Source organism: Phalangium opilio, unplaced genomic scaffold, assembly GCF_054372755.1.
Source record: "Phalangium opilio isolate 3A_F unplaced genomic scaffold, DU_Popi_V2 ptg000217l_1, whole genome shotgun sequence".
Classification (NCBI taxonomy): Eukaryota; Metazoa; Arthropoda; class Arachnida; order Opiliones; family Phalangiidae; genus Phalangium; species Phalangium opilio.
This window is the reverse complement of record NW_028324218.1, coordinates 1,132,638-1,150,647: the sequence shown is the minus strand read 5'-3', so window position 1 is coordinate 1,150,647 and position 18,010 is coordinate 1,132,638. Positions and strand designations below refer to the sequence as shown.

The following is an 18,010-nucleotide window of genomic DNA, read 5'->3' as shown; positions in this document are numbered from 1 at the left end:
GGTTGGTTTGAATTTCAAAATATCTAACGTACTTTTCTTAATTTTAAACGTTTTAATTCGATTTTTTTTGGCACACATAATTTTAGGCACATTTTTTTTTTTACCTAAAACTGCCCTCATCATGTACTAGTCGGAAAACATTGAGAGTATCCCTTTAATATTTTATTTTGGCCTATTTTCACCTACTTTGATTGGATTAGAATAAAAATTAATTGACCTGACTTTTTTATGAAACGTTTCTCCGAAAATTTGGATTCCCTTAAAAAACTGGAAAAGGAGAATGTTTCTTATGTTGAAAGGAATTTAAAATTAGAAGAAGTAAGATCCTTAATATTTTATTTTGGCCTATTTTCCCCTACTTTGATTAGATTAGAATAAAAATTAATTCACCTCACTATTTTCGAAACGTTTAAATAGGAATTAAGCAACTGCTACAAGTATTTTTTTATAAGGCGCGAAACGAAGACCTACGCGCCATTCATTACGTCACGTGCAAAGGTCACGTGGGATAAAACGGGTGCCGCCCCGAGATACCTCTCTCACTGTCACTGAATAAAATAGTTCCCTTATTATTAGGTCATATTTGAATGATAAATCAGTAAAAATAGATTTAAAATTTATTATAAAAATCGAAACTTATCTCGTTTGTACGCAAAACTATGATGTAAATTAAATATCACGTGTAATTAGTTTTTTATAATAAATTATCTCGACCAATAGGAATAGAGTACCTCGCCTCCGTCGGCTTTCGCGCGCTGGGCAAGCTTTGCTTTTGTCTACAGACTTCAAGTTAAAGACATTTTTGGGGTGGCTTCGTCCGTAGCGGCTGTCAGTTCGTGGTGTAGTAGTTTATTTTTAGACGCCGGTGTTCAAGTGCGGCTGTCATTTGCGGCAAAACGACAGATATTCGTATAGGTTTTACCTGGTGTTGCGTTCTCTACCTTTTCGGCGCTAGTTACACCTGTCAGTTCAGACTAAACCAGTAAGCCTTGTGTAGCTTTATAGTGCATCGTACGGTTTTACCTGAAATAAACCTGCGCAACTTTACTTAGCATCATTGTGCGGTAAAATAAACCCCCAAACTACGGTTCATTATCCGTGAGTAAACCGTTTTTGTGTTTTTAAAAGGGTGTGCTTTGTCTCTAGACGCGTTTTTAGGGTTTCTTTTGTACGGCTTTTTGGCAAGATTGATTCATAGGTACGTGAGAACAATGTCAAAAATTAGGTTTAGCTCTTAGCCCTAGACATTGTCTCTTATCCCCTCGTGTTATGACCCCCCCCCCTTTGTCAAAGACCTTGGATATAATATTGTAGGCCTGCAATAGGTAAAAATATAAAGTAGGAGGAGCTAATTGAAAAATATAACAAATTGTCACGAGTCAAGTTCAAAGTCTGGAGAAATGACGCTCGCGCTCAAATTCGTAAGATCTTGGAAAGAATGCGCGTGAGGAAATTTGTTTTCTTGCAATAAGATATTGTGAAAAAATTCTACATCCATGGCTTAACAATAAAAAACCAGGCTCACGTCACGTGCAAAATCGCGCGCAACTGTGATGACGATTTCTTATTTTTTAACAAGTTATATAATCACCTATTTTTTTTACGGTTTCCCAAAAACTTGGTGGGTACATGTACGCGTAAGGTGAACATCCGTTTCGACCAAACAACCCACTATTTAGGCCTAGCGAACTCTCATCAATTTTATAAGTTGCGTGTGTTGTTTTTTTATGCCAAGACTCGCCGAAGATATACTTCGTAATTAAGGAATTCCATTGGGGTATGAATTGGGAATATTTTTATTTTAGAATTTTTAAGTTAGGCTTAGAGAAATTGTCGATTTTTTTTTATGTTTTTAAATATTTGGCTTCATGAAAAGGTTTCTCAATGCTCCTAGGAGCGTATCATATACGCTTGGTTTTATCTGCAAGCGTGTGACACTGCCATTTGATTTACTTAATATTCTAAAGATTAAAAAAAAACCGGGGGAAATACTTAACTGTGTTGGGGCTAACGAAGGGTTTAAAAATTGTAACCGAGGGGCTACTCACTTCGGAATTGATAGTTTACACACATGGAGGATTCATACCATTTACACCAGGAGGCAGGGCTACCTTAAGGACAAAAGCAGACGGGTTTCTGTCCTCCAGGTAGCTTGGCCTTCTCGTGATTGGTGTAAATGAATCCTCCATGTGTGTAAACAAGTTATTAGTAGATGCAAATTATGAATTCATAGTGACAGACTAAAGTGTTTTGCTTTTGTTACTTCCATTCAGATTGGACAAAATGCGTGATATCATTCTTACAAAATATTTTTAAATGATTATACCCCCAAGAACATTTGAGAAGGGTTCTTTCGGGAACTGATGTAGTGTTTCTCAGTAGAACTATTGATACCCTTTAAAAGGGGAGGTTGGGCTACTTGGTGGACAAAGTGTAGTACCAAGTAGCCTAGCCTCCTGGTGTAATGGTATCAATCCTCCTAGTCTGAAAACGATGTTACAGTTATCATAACAGCCAAAAACTAGACGCTGAAATAGGCTAATGGCACATCATGTTATTGCTTCATACAGTCAAACTTGGAGCACTTTCCATGTTCTATAATTTAAGTAGACCTAATTTTACTTGAGTCATTCACTCTGTCAAATGAGTTCAGACCCACGACCTTTTCAAAAACCTTTTCATTAGCTTATTAAACCAATGTATCGCTTCTGATTGGAGTGTATAGCCCCTCTTTTTTCTAAAGGAAATCTTGTACCTTTGAAAAATTTTGGGTTTTCTGGTTGGGTTTGTAGATGCTGCAAAATGCTTAGATTTATAAAAGGGAAAGGACATCAGCCTAGCGCTGAAAGGTTGTTGAAGTTACAAAAGGAGTTGTCTCAATTTTCAAAGGTATTGTGGTATTTTGAGGGGATTAAGTGATATGAAACTTTTTACTGAGAAATTTCAACAAACAGACCATAGCACACGGCTTCCCACATCGCCCAAGTGCATTAGCATGGGACCCGAAATTAAAATTAACGGCTATTGGTACCCGTAATGGGCAAATTAGGGTTTATGGGAAACCAGGTGTGGAATTTAGTAATCAACACGAAAATGAAGCTGCCGTTACTCGTATTCAGTTCTTGGAAAATCAAGTCCGTAGTCTATGTTTTAGTCTTTTAGCAATTCGGAGACTAGTTTTGTTATTAAATTATTTTTAATTGGACTTTAGGGAAGGTTAATTACCCTTCTTGATGATAGTACTTTACATTTGTGGCAAATTGATGTTAAAAATGATAAATCCGTCTTAATTGAAGTTAAAGAGTTAGAATTAGAGAAGCGGTAAGTTAAATTTTGTGGCTAGAAGACAGTAGTTGAAGTTTAAACATTACCTTTTACAGTAAGTGATATCTAGTTTATTAGGGAGAAGGTATCAGATGCCTAAGTATTCGCGCGCCATAGTCCCCCCTTGCATTTTGAAAGGGGGGACGTAAAAGGAGGACGGACTATTTCGCCTCTCCTCAGTCGGAAAATACTTAGGACCAATGAGATGCTGCTTGTAATTTAGAGGAGGGGATTAACTCCGGACCTACGTTTGTAATCCTGGAGATAAAGCTGGAAATGTGCAGGCGAATTTATACCTTCTCCCTAATAAACTAGATATCACTTCTTGCCTTTAATCTATTTTTTTGAATCATTCAAACTGTAGTGACATTTTTCTCTAAATTTTCACAAGAACGTAATGTTTGATCTATTGTTAGTACAGAAAATGATTATTGTGAACGCAATATTTAAACTTCAAATTATTAGCTTCAGCTAAAATATTTTTAGGTATTTGGGCACTAATTAAAATATTTTAGGCTACAAAAAGTATCCGCGACTTGCGTACGGTCCAATAATGAGCAGCTATGGTTGGGAAGCGAATCGGGCAACATTTACACTGTCGATTTACTGAACTTGAAGGTTCTTGAGGAAGAACTTATTTGCCAGGATGTAGTTATGCAAAGGTATCTTATCCTTAATGGACTTTAACCAATCGTCCAGGACTCTTCAATAAGACTTAAACAAACGAACTTTCTAGCGTTCCCGACGACTTTAAAGTCAACCCTGGCGCGGTTGAAGCCATTTCGCAACACCCAGCCGATTCGGATAAGATTTTAATTGGTTATAATCGCGGTTTAATCGTCTTGTGGGATTGTGCTAAAATGGCCGTTGAAAGTACTTTTGTGGGCAATCAGCAGCAGTTGGAGTCCATTTCGTGGAGCAGGAATGGAACGTCTTTTATTAGTGCCCATAATGATGGCAGCTATATTACGTGGGATGTTTCCGATCCATCCAAACCAAAGGAAAAGCCTCAATGGCCTTATGGTCCATTTCCTTGCAAATCCATCACGAAATTGGTGTTGAATGCTGGGGAAGACGGGTACAGTTGTTAATTATTGATCTATAAGTATTTCGGGTTGGGTTTTGAAGGTTATTTTAAATGAAATTAGGGATGATTTCATCGTATTTACGGGTGGTATGCCTCGCGCCAGTTATGGCGACCGACATACTTTGTCCATAATCGGTGGTGAAAAATACAAAGTTCTCAATTTTACTTCCAAAGTTGTTGACTTTTTTACGATAGATGATGATGGTAATATCAAAATAATCTCTTATTTAGTCGCCTATTAGTTAAAACTAATGTCTTAAGTTAATTTTGCAGAATTAGGAAGCCCCAAAGCTTTAATAGCTTTAGCCGAAGAGGAGATAGTTGTAATTGATCTATTATCGGAAGGGTTTCCCCAATTCCGTCTCTCTTACCAATCCAGTCTTCATTCTTCCGCTATTACCTCTTCGCAACATTGTGGCGATGTAGTCGAAGAAGCTCTTTCAGACGATAAAAATTCCCGTTTGGAGACGGAATTAGAATTACAAAATAATCCAAGTTCTTCGAATTCATCCGAGATGGACTCTATGAAGGATATCCTAGACAGTCTTATAGTTTGGGTAAGTCTTGGCTTTTTGTTAATGCAAGGAAGTTGAAGGAAGGAAGATTAGAATGGCCCTTTAATAATAAGACCTGTATAAAATAATCTACCAGTTTTTGTGTGATTAATATGATCTCTTCCAAACTTAATAAATCATATACCAAATGAAAGCTCACGCCTTCCTCTATTCATTGCACACAGTGTGCGCAAACAATAATTAACATTAAAAAAACTAATTATATATATAGCAGTGCCAAAGGCTTTGCCGGGACTCGCTGTGATGATACACGCAGCGGCGCCGCACTTAACCAAACCAAACCTACCCTAAAATAACGTGTAAATTATGTAAAAATAAAATAATTTATGCGCAATGAATTTTGTTAAAATTACCTTAAATCATAGATTTTAGCTTTGGTTTGGTTTTATTAGGTTAGGTGCGTTTTGTATTTTTAAAAATGCGATTCTTTGATCACTGAAACTTCGAATGTTTGAAGCTATATTTATATTCATTTTTTGGTAACGGGCGTGCGTGTATCATCACAGCGAGTCCCGGCAAAGTCTTTGGCACTGTTAAATATATAATTAGTTTTTTAATGTTAATTATTGTTTGCGCTCACTATAATGGTGTGCAATGAATAGAGGAAGGCGTGAGCTTTCATTTGGTATATGATTTATTAAGTTTGGAAGAGCAGGGGCTATTCTTAAATTTTGCCAAACTAATCACATATTGATTAGAAAATATTTAAAATTAAATCCCTTATTAGATCAAATCATTCGAAGTTCAAGCGCCTCACAGCACCGCTTTTGAACTGTCCGATGGAGTAGCACTGGCACAGGTGCTGGCTCAAATGTAAATACACGTTAGTGCTTGCTTAAAAATATTCAACTTTTAATATAATCCTCTTAATAAACTACAGTGAGCCAAAATATTTCAATTCCAATTGGCTTGTTCGCATCAAAAAGGCCTCTTTTTCTAATAGCGAAATCAAGGTTTGCTTTAAATACTCTTTATAATAGTAACTGAGAAATAATAATTTTAAACCGTTTTATTTAGCGAGGAAACCTAATCGAAATTCTCAGCCGCATCCATCGCTATAACATGGAGTCATTGGGAAATGAAATGTTGAGTCTGCTCGAGCCAAATGTCAATGAAATTGTTAAGAAACAAGATCCCACGGAGTTTACCTGTTTGTTGCTGCTCGTATTAGGATGTGCAATAAATTGCTCTAACAAAGAAATTTACTACGAAGCCATTTATGCTTTGGAGGTAAATACACAACGTATTGTAATGGACGCGATCAAACAGGTATCGGATCTTTATTTTCTTACCGAAAAATAACCGTGATTAAATAATAAAATAATTTAAATCCTTTAGCTTCACAGGACGGACCTCACGGAGGTGAACAAAATACCGAAATATCTTCAACTAGATCATGAAGCAAGGAAAAAGTTAAAATCTCGATGCCTGGAGCTAGAAAATAATATTGAAATTGTTAAAGATGAAAATAAAGCGTTACTGCTTAAACTTGAAGAGCTTCGCGAGAAGCTTAAACATTCCGAAAATCTACACGATCCTAGGTTCGTTAGAGACTTTAGGAATTTATTTCTTAAACTCTTAATTCTTGATTAAACAAATTTAGCACCGAGGCTGGAAAACGGTTTCAAGAAAAGAATCTTAGGGTACAAAGTTTACAGAAGGAAGTCTTCCACCTCGAAAACACCATATATGGATACAAGGCGGAAGTCCAGGTCTTGAGGAAAGAACTGAAAAATTTGCAACTGAAAAATGAAGAGTTAAAGAAATCCGCGGAGATGGTTGTACTTCTTAGGGACGACGTAGACATGTTGCGATATAAAGCTGAAAAATATGACCAGTGTGAACATGTAATTGAAAATTTAAAAATTAAGCTAAGTGACTTTCAATATGTCAAAAAACAATTGAAAAAATCGGAAATAGAGAACAGCACCTATTTTCAAAGGAATTTGAAATTACAAGAAGTAAGATCCTTAATATTTTATTTTGGCCTATTTTCGCCTACTTTGATTAGATTAGAATAAAAATTAATTGACCTGACTATTTTATGAAATGAAGAAAAATGCAGAATTGGAAAATAAGGTCCGAATGTCCAAATTAAAATTAGAAGACTTAAATATGAGACTCTTTGAGGAAACTCAAAAAGCCTTAAAATTTCAATTGGAGGCCAAATGTTTTAGCGAAAAACTGGAGCTGGCAAAGCAGAAGGTTATTGATGAAGTTAATTTAGAATTCGAAGAAGTAAGATCCTTAATATTTTATTTTGGCCTATTTTCACCTACTTTGATTAGATTAGAATAAAAATTAATTTATGAAATGAAGAAAACTGGCCAGATGGAAACGTCCAGATTTTTGGGAGTCGGGTAAACTTGGGGTCCTGCAAAATCCCCAAAATTAGCTTTCGGGTCCAATTCGGGTCTTTGTTTTTCCTTAAAGTCCAATAAAAATGCTAAATTCCAAAGCTGAGCCATTATCCCATAATAATTCATTCCAAGCTATTAATAAACTGGTTTTTGACCCGTAAACCTGTCTTATTTCCTAGCCTGCTATTACCAGCGTCGGTGCGGATTCGCTGGAAGACCTGGATATCTTTGCCGAGAATTTGGAGGAAACCGAATTAGAATTGCCGCAAAAGAAAACCAATTTGAAACAAAAAAGAAGGTCCCTTAGCGTCGGTTCAGGGCTAGCGACAGTAAGTGAATTATTTTAATTAATTTTTTTAAGGGCGCTCATTTAATTTAATTTGTACTTAATTATTAAATTTAAATTGGAGGAATCAAACGCAAAATATACATGGAGAATTGATTTATCGAATATAGAAAGATAGACTTGATCCCGGGGAAGGTTTGGAGGACCGGGTATATTAGCGTTTCAACAAAATCATTTGAGACGTAACAATTGCCCAGATGGAAACGTTTAAAGCAGGGCTGTGCGGCTCCAGATTTTTGGGTGTCGGGTAAACTTGGGGTCCTGCAAAATCCCCAAAATTAGCTTTCGGGTCCAATTTGGGTCTTTGTTTTTCCTTAAAGTCCAATAAAAAAAGCTAGATTTCAAAGCTGAGCCATTATCCCATAATAATTCATTCCAAGCTATTAATAAACCGGTTTTTGACCCGTAAACCTGTCTTATTTCCTAGCCTGCTAATACCAGCGTCGGTGCGGATTCGCTGGAAGAACTGGATATCTTGGAGGAAACCATATTAGAATTGCCGCAAAAGAAAACCAATTTGAAACAAAAAAGAAGGTCCCTTAGCGTCGGTTCAGGGCTAGCGACAGTAAGTGAATTATTTTAATTAATTTTTTTAAGGGCGCTCATTTAATTTAATTTGTACTTAATTATTAAATTTAAATTGGAGGAATCAAACGCAAAATATACATGGAGAATTGATTTATCGAATATAGAAAGATAGACTTGATCCCGGGGAAGGTTTGGAGGACCGGGTATATTAGCGTTTCAACAAAATCATTTGAGACGTAACAATTGCCCAGATGGAAACGTTTAAAGCAGGGCAGTGCGGCTCCAGATTTTTGGGAGTCGGGTAAACTTGGGGTCCTGCAAAATCCCCAATATTAGCTTTCGGGTCTTTGTTTTTCCTTAAAGTCCAATAAAAATGCTAAATTCCAAAGCTGAGCCATATTAAACAATATTAATTAATAACTTGCTACTTATTAAATTATTCAATTATGAAAGGCAGAAGTGTTGAAACGGTAACGTCATGAACTGGACCCTTTGGGGATTTTGTCAGACTCTTGGCGGGTATTAGCAAAGGCTATTTTTTCCTTCAAGCTCTTTTAGACGATAAAAATTCCCGTTTGGAGACGGAGAATAGATTGGCCAATCAACGGATCATGGAACTAGAAAATCAGGCGGCTTGTAAATTCAGGCTTGGAAATAAGGTTTATTTCTGAACTAGTCCTCCGGACCATTGACCCCTGATGTCTTAAATACGAAACTGGTCCCGGGACCAGTGACCCTTCCCCAATTTATATTTCTACTAGGGATGTCAAAAACCGACCGGTTTAACCGAAAACCGGTTTTTCCAATTCCTGAGCACCGCTTTTTCAATTCTTCGGTTTTAATCGGTTTTTTAAAATGAAAACCGAAAACCGAATCGTTTTTTTTAATTCACAAAATTCAAACTTTTCCATTTTCGTCACTTGGAGCAATATCAAAGGAGACATTGATGCGTATATTGCAATTTTTGGTCTTTTGAGTTTACGTTATAGTATCGCATTTTTCAACATTAATCATAAACGACCGGATAAAAACCGGTATTTTTGTCCAGTTTTTTGAATCGGTTAAACCGGCCATTTAAATTATTCGGTTAACCGAAAACCGGTTTTATTCTGGGAAGTTGACATCCCTATTTTCTACTGGTCCCAGGACTTGTGGTCGTTCTCTCTTCCAAAAAAACCTCTCGGCTTAGGGTTGTATACACAACTGGACTCCTGGAGTCGAAATTTATGTTAAAATGAAAATAATTAAAGAGGTCCCATATCAATTTTTAATGAAAGTAGGAATTAATAAACTAGTCATTGGGACCAGTGACCCGCGCCTTTTGAATAAAAAATGGGGTCCAAGCTATTAATAAACTGGTTTTTGACCTGTAAACCTGTCTTATTTCCTAGCCTGCTATTACCAGCGTCGGTGCGGATTCGCTGGAAGACCTGGATATCTTTGCCGAGAATTTGGAGGAAACCGAATTAGAATTGCCGCAAAAGAAAACCAATTTGAAACAAAAAAGAAGGTCCCTTAGCGTCGGTTCAGGGCTAGCGACAGTAAGTGAATTATTTTAATTAATTTTTTTAAGGGCGCTCATTTAATTTAATTTGTACTTAATTATTAAATTTAAATTGGAGGAATCAAACGCAAAATATACATGGAGAATTGATTTATCGAATATAGAAAGATAGACTTGATCCCGGGGAAGGTTTGGAGGACCGGGTATATTAGCGTTTCAACAAAATCATTTGAGACGTAACAATTGCCCAGATGGAAACGTTTAAAGCAGGGCTGTGCGGCTCCAGATTTTTGGGTGTCGGGTAAACTTGGGGTCCTGCAAAATCCCCAAAATTAGCTTTCGGGTCCAATTTGGGTCTTTGTTTTTCCTTAAAGTCCAATAAAAAAAGCTAGATTTCAAAGCTGAGCCATTATCCCATAATAATTCATTCCAAGCTATTAATAAACCGGTTTTTGACCCGTAAACCTGTCTTATTTCCTAGCCTGCTAATACCAGCGTCGGTGCGGATTCGCTGGAAGAACTGGATATCTTGGAGGAAACCATATTAGAATTGCCGCAAAAGAAAACCAATTTGAAACAAAAAAGAAGGTCCCTTAGCGTCGGTTCAGGGCTAGCGACAGTAAGTGAATTATTTTAATTAATTTTTCTAAGGGGGGGGGGCTTATTTAATTTGTACTGAATTATTAAATTTAAATTGGAGGAATCAAACGCAAAATATACATGGAGAATTGATTTATCGAATATAGAAAGATAGACTTGATCCCGGGGAAGGTTTGGAGGACCGGGTATATTAGCGTTTCAACAAAATCATTTGAGACGTAACAATTGCCCAGATGGAAACGTTTAAAGCAGGGCAGTGCGGCTCCAGATTTTTGGGAGTCGGGTAAACTTGGGGTCCTGCAAAATCCCCAATATTAGCTTTCGGGTCTTTGTTTTTCCTTAAAGTCCAATAAAAATGCTAAATTCCAAAGCTGAGCCATATTAAACAATATTAATTAATAACTTGCTACTTATTAAATTATTCAATTATGAAAGGCAGAAGTGTTGAAACGGTAACGTCATGAACTGGACCCTTTGGGGATTTTGTCAGACTCTTGGCGGGTATTAGCAAAGGCTATTTTTTCCTTCAAGCTCTTTTAGACGATAAAAATTCCCGTTTGGAGACGGAGAATAGATTGGCCAATCAACGGATCATGGAACTAGAAAATCAGGCGGCTTGTAAATTCAGGCTTGGAAATAAGGTTTATTTCTGAACTAGTCCTCCGGACCATTGACCCCTGATGTCTTAAATACGAAACTGGTCCCGGGACCAGTGACCCTTCCCCAATTTATATTTCTACTAGGGATGTCAAAAACCGACCGGTTTAACCGAAAACCGGTTTTTCCAATTCCTGAGCACCGCTTTTTCAATTCTTCGGTTTTAATCGGTTTTTTAAAATGAAAACCGAAAACCGAATCGTTTTTTTTAATTCACAAAATTCAAACTTTTCCATTTTCGTCACTTGGAGCAATATCAAAGGAGACATTGATGCGTATATTGCAATTTTTGGTCTTTTGAGTTTACGTTATAGTATCGCATTTTTCAACATTAATCATAAACGACCGGATAAAAACCGGTATTTTTGTCCAGTTTTTTGAATCGGTTAAACCGGCCATTTAAATTATTCGGTTAACCGAAAACCGGTTTTATTCTGGGAAGTTGACATCCCTATTTTCTACTGGTCCCAGGACTTGTGGTCGTTCTCTCTTCCAAAAAAACCTCTCGGCTTAGGGTTGTATACACAACTGGACTCCTGGAGTCGAAATTTATGTTAAAATGAAAATAATTAAAGAGGTCCCATATCAATTTTTAATGAAAGTAGGAATTAATAAACTAGTCATTGGGACCAGTGACCCGCGCCTTTTGAATAAAAAATGGGGTCCAAGCTATTAATAAACTGGTTTTTGACCTGTAAACCTGTCTTATTTCCTAGCCTGCTATTACCAGCGTCGGTGCGGATTCGCTGGAAGACCTGGATATCTTTGCCGAGAATTTGGAGGAAACCGAATTAGAATTGCCGCAAAAGAAAACCAATTTGAAACAAAAAAGAAGGTCCCTTAGCGTCGGTTCAGGGCTAGCGACAGTAAGTGAATTATTTTAATTAATTTTTTTAAGGGCGCTCATTTAATTTAATTTGTACTTAATTATTAAATTTAAATTGGAGGAATCAAACGCAAAATATACATGGAGAATTGATTTATCGAATATAGAAAGATAGACTTGATCCCGGGGAAGGTTTGGAGGACCGGGTATATTAGCGTTTCAACAAAATCATTTGAGACGTAACAATTGCCCAGATGGAAACGTTTAAAGCAGGGCAGTGCGGCTCCAGATTTTTGGGTGTCGGGTAAACTTGGGGTCCTGCAAAATCCCCAAAATTAGCTTTCGGGTCCAATTTGGGTCTTTGTTTTTCCTTAAAGTCCAATAAAAAAGCTAGATTTCAAAGCTGAGCCATTATCCCCCATAGTGTAATTCATTAAACAATATTAATTAATAACTTGTTACTTATTAAATTATTTAATTATGAAAGGCAGAAGTGTTGAAACATGCGCGGTAACGTCATGAACTGGACCCTTGGGGATTTTGTCAGACTCTTGGCTTAAAATTGGGACTCGGGTACCCGCACACCCCTGGTTTAAATAGGAATTAATCAGATTAACGGACGAGATTAAGACGTTACGTCAAAATACTGCTGATGAACAGCGGGTAGCTTTCCTTCAAGCTCTTTTAGACGATAAAAATTCCCGTTTGGAGACCGTTTGGAGACGGAGAATAGATTGGCCAATCAACGGATCATGGACAGGGCCGGAAATAAGAAAAAATTCTTATAGGACATGTGTCCAGTGACCCCCTGTTTGACTGGAAAATTTATAGGACATTGTGACTTGAGAGTGTAAAAATGGTGTGGCTTCTCCATAGTCAAGCTACCAAAACTTCGGAAAATTGGTCAAATTATGGGACATTTTGAAATTTTATTGGACAATGTCCAGTGTCCTGTGCTTATTTCCGGCCCTGATCATGGAACTAGAAAATCAGGCGGCTAGTAAATTCAGGCTTGGAAATAAGGTTTATTTCTGAACTAGTCCTCCGGACCAGTGACCCCTGATGTCTTAAATATGAAGCTGGTCCCGGGACCAGTGACCCTTCCCCAATTTATTTTTCTACTGGTCCCAGAACTTAAAGTGGTCGTTCTCTCTTCTAAAAAAATCTCTCTCGGCTTAGGGTTGTATACACAACTGGACTCCTGGAGTCGAAATTTATGTTAAAATGAAAATAATTAAAGAGGTCCCCATATCAATTTTTAATAAAAGTGGGAATTAATAAACTAGTCATTGGGACCAGTGACCCTCACGTTTTGAATTAAAGTGGTCCAAGCTATTAATAAACTAGTCATTGGGACCAGTGACCCTCACGTTTTGAATTAAAAAAGTGGTCCAAGCTATTAATGAACTAGTCATTGGGACCAGTGACCCTCGCGTTTTGAATAAAAAAAAGTGGTCCAAGCTATTAATAAACTGGTTTTTGACCTGTAAACCTGTCTTATTTCCTAGCCTGCTAATACCAGCGGCGGTGCGGATTCGCTGGAAGACCTGGATATCTTGGAGGAAACCATATTAGAATTGCCACAAAAGAAAACTAACTTGAAACAAAAAAGCGTCGATTCAGGGCTAGCAACAGTAAGTGAGGAAAAAATACTCACTCTTGAAGAGAAATGTAAGTAAAACTCGCTTGCTTGTTAGACGATTCATTTACAATTCAATTTTTTATTTCGAAAAACAGATCCACTGTACCAAAAGCCGTTTGATCTTGGTAAGAACGTAAACTAACCTAACTTCTTAACGTTAACTAAACGCTTCTTTATCGTTATATAAAGGGTACGAACGCGAAATTGTTATACGCCTATTTCCCGGCAGAAATGACACCGATGTGTATTATTATTCGCCCATCAGTGAGCCTGGTCAAGTTCGTGATACGCTGGTGAGTTCTCGCGTTAAACTGTAGTTTAAAGGCCGAGTTCCAGCGAAAAGGATTCTAGCTAACTGAGCATCGAAACGAACAATGGAGCGACCTCTCAGATTTTGCGAGGGAAAGTTATGAGGGTTCTAGCTGAATAAAAGCCGTGCAATGTGGTTCTAGCGAACTGAAGAAAAACAATTGAAAGCGGTTTAAATTTTTCCTTGCAAATTTTTGAATTCCTCTGAAGGAAACTCTCTTATGTTTATCTTCAATTCGCTAGAATCGCACGGCTTTCAGTTAGCTAGAACCTCAAATTTAGCCACAGCAGGGAATCTAAAATCTGCACAGTCACTCCGTTGTTAGTCTCGATGCTTGCTTCTCAGTTCGGAATCCTTTCCGCCGAAACTAGTGCCTTAAAGGCAGAGTTCCAGAAAAATGGGTAAACTGATGGTAAATAATAGAATGTGGGAGGGATGCAAAAATTCGAAACGACCAAAAAAATTATTGGCCTATCTCCAGTTCTCTAGAAGAGCGAAAATGGACACGTTCGCGTCCCATTGTCTCAACTAGGAGGATGGATCGGTATTTTCACCTCTATCCTCCTAGGTCTCGATGTTCGCTGTTGAGTTTGCTCGCGTTTTGGAACTCGGCCTTGAATAGTCTTAATTTTACCTCGTCAATAAAAGAGGGATTAAGTTTTGGTTTTTATTATAGCGTTCGATGCCCGATGTTGAAAAGCATCGTAAGTTAATATTTAAAGCTGAGATTTAATCGAAATTTCTAATAATTGAGCTTGATTTTTGCAGTTCGAAAATCAGAAAATAGAAATAAAGGATTGAAAAAAGAAAATTTTGTATTTTTAAAATTTAAAATATCGAACAGTCACTTAGAAACGGTGCGTCCTGCAAGGGACCTACGGAGCAAGGAAAGCCCACGGAGCAAGGAAAGCCCACGGAGCACGAAAACCCCACGGAGCACGAAAACCCCACAGAGCACGAAAACCCCACAGAGCACGAAAACCCCACAGAGCACGAAAACCCCACAGAGCACGAAAACCCCACAGAGCACGAAAACCCCACAGAGCACGAAAACCCCACAGAGCACGAAAACCCCACAGAGCACGAAAACCCCACAGAGCACGAAAACCCCACAGAGCACGAAAACCCCACAGAGCAAGCGGTAGGTGCTAATTGGTGCGAACTTAAGTAGCTGGTACCATTGGAAAGAGAATAATTTGACCTATCACACCCTGAAAACATTTGTTATAGAAACAATATTCCTGAATTTTGTAAATTCTTCTAATATTCTTTTTACTTTCGTTATAAGGATGTTGAAGTAATTTTTTAGTTAGATTACCTTTACATTAAACCCAGCGAATGCCACGCACACATTTTGTATTCGGGGAGATTGGGTCGCTATGAAATGTTCAGATTCAAATAACCCGACTTATGTAAGTTTTCCCCGACTCTTTTCTATGACTTCCCCTAAAGTGGCGCGAATCGCGCGATGTATCAGGCTACAAAGATCACTCCTAGATCAATAAGACCCCAGCTTTCGAAGAATTTCATTAAACAAATATTTATCATTGCAACAATTGCGACAATATCGTATTTAAGCGGCCAGTAATTTAACTCGCGAGTACAACTACTGACGCCTAGTTGAGCGGCCAGACACCTAACCTGGCCTAATCTCGTTTGAATGTAAGGATATATCTGTACTGGCCTCGTAATTAGGACACCTAGTTTAAAGACCCATGTAATGCTCCCCCATTTCGTTTTTAATGTTTATTCGCGAACCACAAAGTATGCCCCTCTTTTCACGGTAGAAAGACGGTAAAATAGCAATATTTTGGAAAAGATCATAACAACGAGGCTGATTAACAATGGTTAGTTGCAATCCAAAGTCAGGGTTATTTGAATATTGACATTTTAACGCAACCTGATCTCCTATCTTGCTTGGAGCTCCCCGAATATCAAATGTGTGTGTGTGTGTGGCGTTCGCCGAGTCTCATAACCTAAGTGCCAGCACACAAACTATTTTATTTAACGGTCTTAATTTTTAAGGTTACCTTATTAACTGGTTTCGTAATATTTTGCGTATATGTTAATTTGTATTTTCAGATCAAAAAAGAATTTGTGAAAAAAAACCCAGGATTTGTCGTTATCCAACACGAACTTGGAAGAGGATCTAGTCGCATTATCTGAAAAAATAGATGAAATGTCGGCCATTTTGGAAGTTGAAGACTAAATAAGATGTATATATATATTTTTAATGAATTATCCAAATTTTATATAGTAATTTTAAGGTTTTAGTTAAGTTTAATAATTTTTTTTTTTTAAGAAAATATTTATATAAACTTTAAAGTTCTTGGCCCCCCCATGAAAACTGTTAAATAATACAATGACGCAATGTCAAAAGTAAATAAAAACAAGTGTTGCTTGCTGTAAATAAGATGAAACAATTATTCTCACCCAAAATGCCTTTTTATCCCAGGGTTTTTGCCCAACATCAATTATGGGTTCCGCTGGTCCATCACCTTCATTCCAACCTTGTTCCCTCATAATGCGTCTACCGAAACCCTGCAAGAACATCAAAAAGTGTAACACACTCTTCTTGGTACACTCACTTTCGCGTATCGTTCGAAAGGTCCGGGAGAAATTTGAAAGTAGGGATGTAAGGTCCGGGGGAAATTTGCCAGTAGGGCTTGTCAGCTCCGGGGAAATTTGCCAGTAGGGCTTGTCAGCTCCGGGGCAATTTGCCAGTAGGGCTTATCAGCTCCGGGGGAAATTTGAAAGTAGGGAGGTAAGGTCCGGGGGAAATTTGAAAGTAGGGAGGTAAGGTCCGGGGGAAATTTGAAAGTAGGGAGGTAAGGTCCGGGGGAAATTTGAAAGTAGGGAGGTAAGGTCCGGGGGAAATTTGAAAGTAGGGAGGTAAGGTCCGGGGGAAATTTGAAAGTAGGGAGGTAAGGTCCGGGGGAAATTTGAAAGTAGGGATGTAAGGTCCGGGGGAAATTTGAAAGTAGGGATGTAAGGTCCGGGAGAAATGTGCCAGTAGGGCTTGTCAGCTCCGGGGAAATTTGCCAGTAGGGCTTGTCAGCTCCGGGGGAATTTGCCAGTAGGGCTTATCAGCTCCGGGGGAAATTTGAAAGTAGGGATGTAAGGTCCGGGAGAAATTTGAAAGTAGGGATGTAAGGTCCGGGGAAATTTGCCAGTAGGGCTTATCAGCTCCGGGCGAAATTTGAAAGTAGGGATGTAAGGTCCGGGGAAATTTGCCAGTAGGGCTTGTCAGCTCCGGGGAAATTTGCCAGTAGGGCTTGTCAGCTCCGGGGCAATTTGCCAGTAGGGCTTATCAGCTCCGGGGGAAATTTGAAAGTAGGGAGGTAAGGTCCGGGGGAAATTTGAAAGTAGGGAGGTAAGGTCCGGGGGAAATTTGAAAGTAGGGAGGTAAGGTCCGGGGGAAATTTGAAAGTAGGGAGGTAAGGTCCGGGGGAAATTTGAAAGTAGGGAGGTAAGGTCCGGGGGAAATTTGAAAGTAGGGAGGTAAGGTCCGGGGGAAATTTGAAAGTAGGGATGTAAGGTCCGGGGGAAATTTGAAAGTAGGGATGTAAGGTCCGGGAGAAATGTGCCAGTAGGGCTTGTCAGCTCCGGGGAAATTTGCCAGTAGGGCTTGTCAGCTCCGGGGGAATTTGCCAGTAGGGCTTATCAGCTCCGGGGGAAATTTGAAAGTAGGGATGTAAGGTCCGGGAGAAATTTGAAAGTAGGGATGTAAGGTCCGGGGAAATTTGCCAGTAGGGCTTATCAGCTCCGGGCGAAATTTGAAAGTAGGGATGTAAGGTCCGGGGAAATTTGCCAGTAGGGCTTGTCAGCTCCGGGGAAATTTGCCAGTAGGGCTTGTCAGCTCCGGGGCAATTTGCCAGTAGGGCTTATCAGCTCCGGGGGAAATTTGAAAGTAGGGAGGTAAGGTCCGGGGGAAATTTGAAAGTAGGGAGGTAAGGTCCGGGGGAAATTTGAAAGTAGGGATGTAAGGTCCGGGGGAAATTTGAAAGTAGGGATGTAAGGTCCGGGGGAAATTTGAAAGTAGGGATGTAAGGTCCGGGGAAATTTGCCAGTAGGGCTTGTCAGCTCCGGGGAAATTTGCCAGTAGGGCTTGTCAGCTCCGGGGAAATTTGCCAGTAGGGCTTATCAGCTCCGGGGGAATTTGCCAGTAGGGCTTATCAGCTCCGGGAGAAATTTGAAAGTAGGGATGTAAGGTCCGGGAGAAATTTGAAAGTAGGGATGTAAGGTCCGGGA

At 38.8% G+C, this 18,010-nt stretch overlaps 1 protein-coding gene across 1 annotated transcript; it reads left to right on the top strand.

Annotated features, from left to right (window-relative positions):
* Positions 1-140: 140 nt before the first annotated feature.
* On the top strand, positions 141-16,172 carry LOC149615453 (uncharacterized). Its single transcript, XM_089857145.1, has 26 exons — positions 141-318; positions 418-1,098; positions 2,793-2,889; positions 2,955-3,134; positions 3,212-3,321; positions 3,840-3,986; positions 4,061-4,402; positions 4,473-4,615; positions 4,685-4,968; positions 5,714-5,799; positions 5,867-5,939; positions 6,004-6,255; positions 6,325-6,527; positions 6,590-6,947; positions 7,042-7,224; positions 7,526-7,675; positions 8,120-8,257; positions 9,612-9,761; positions 10,206-10,343; positions 11,698-11,847; positions 13,316-13,478; positions 13,545-13,574; positions 13,639-13,742; positions 14,436-14,463; positions 14,528-14,616; positions 15,842-16,172. Exons 3-26 carry the CDS (start codon positions 2,803-2,805, stop codon positions 15,923-15,925), a joined length of 3,672 nt encoding a protein of 1,223 aa, XP_089713271.1. The 5' UTR covers positions 141-318; positions 418-1,098; positions 2,793-2,802; the 3' UTR covers positions 15,926-16,172.
* The last annotated feature ends 1,838 nt before the right edge of the window (positions 16,173-18,010 follow it).

Bases quoted from the DNA above. Each gene is read 5' to 3' on its own strand.
- LOC149615453 (XM_089857145.1), top strand. From the start codon at position 2,803: ATGCTTAGATTTATAAAAGGGAAAGGACATCAGCCTAGCGCTGAAAGG. The intron at 6,256-6,324 runs GTATCGGATCTT...TAAATCCTTTAG, and splicing joins TAATGGACGCGATCAAACAG to CTTCACAGGACGGACCTCAC. The intron at 7,676-8,119 runs GTAAGTGAATTA...CTTATTTCCTAG, and splicing joins TCGGTTCAGGGCTAGCGACA to CCTGCTAATACCAGCGTCGG.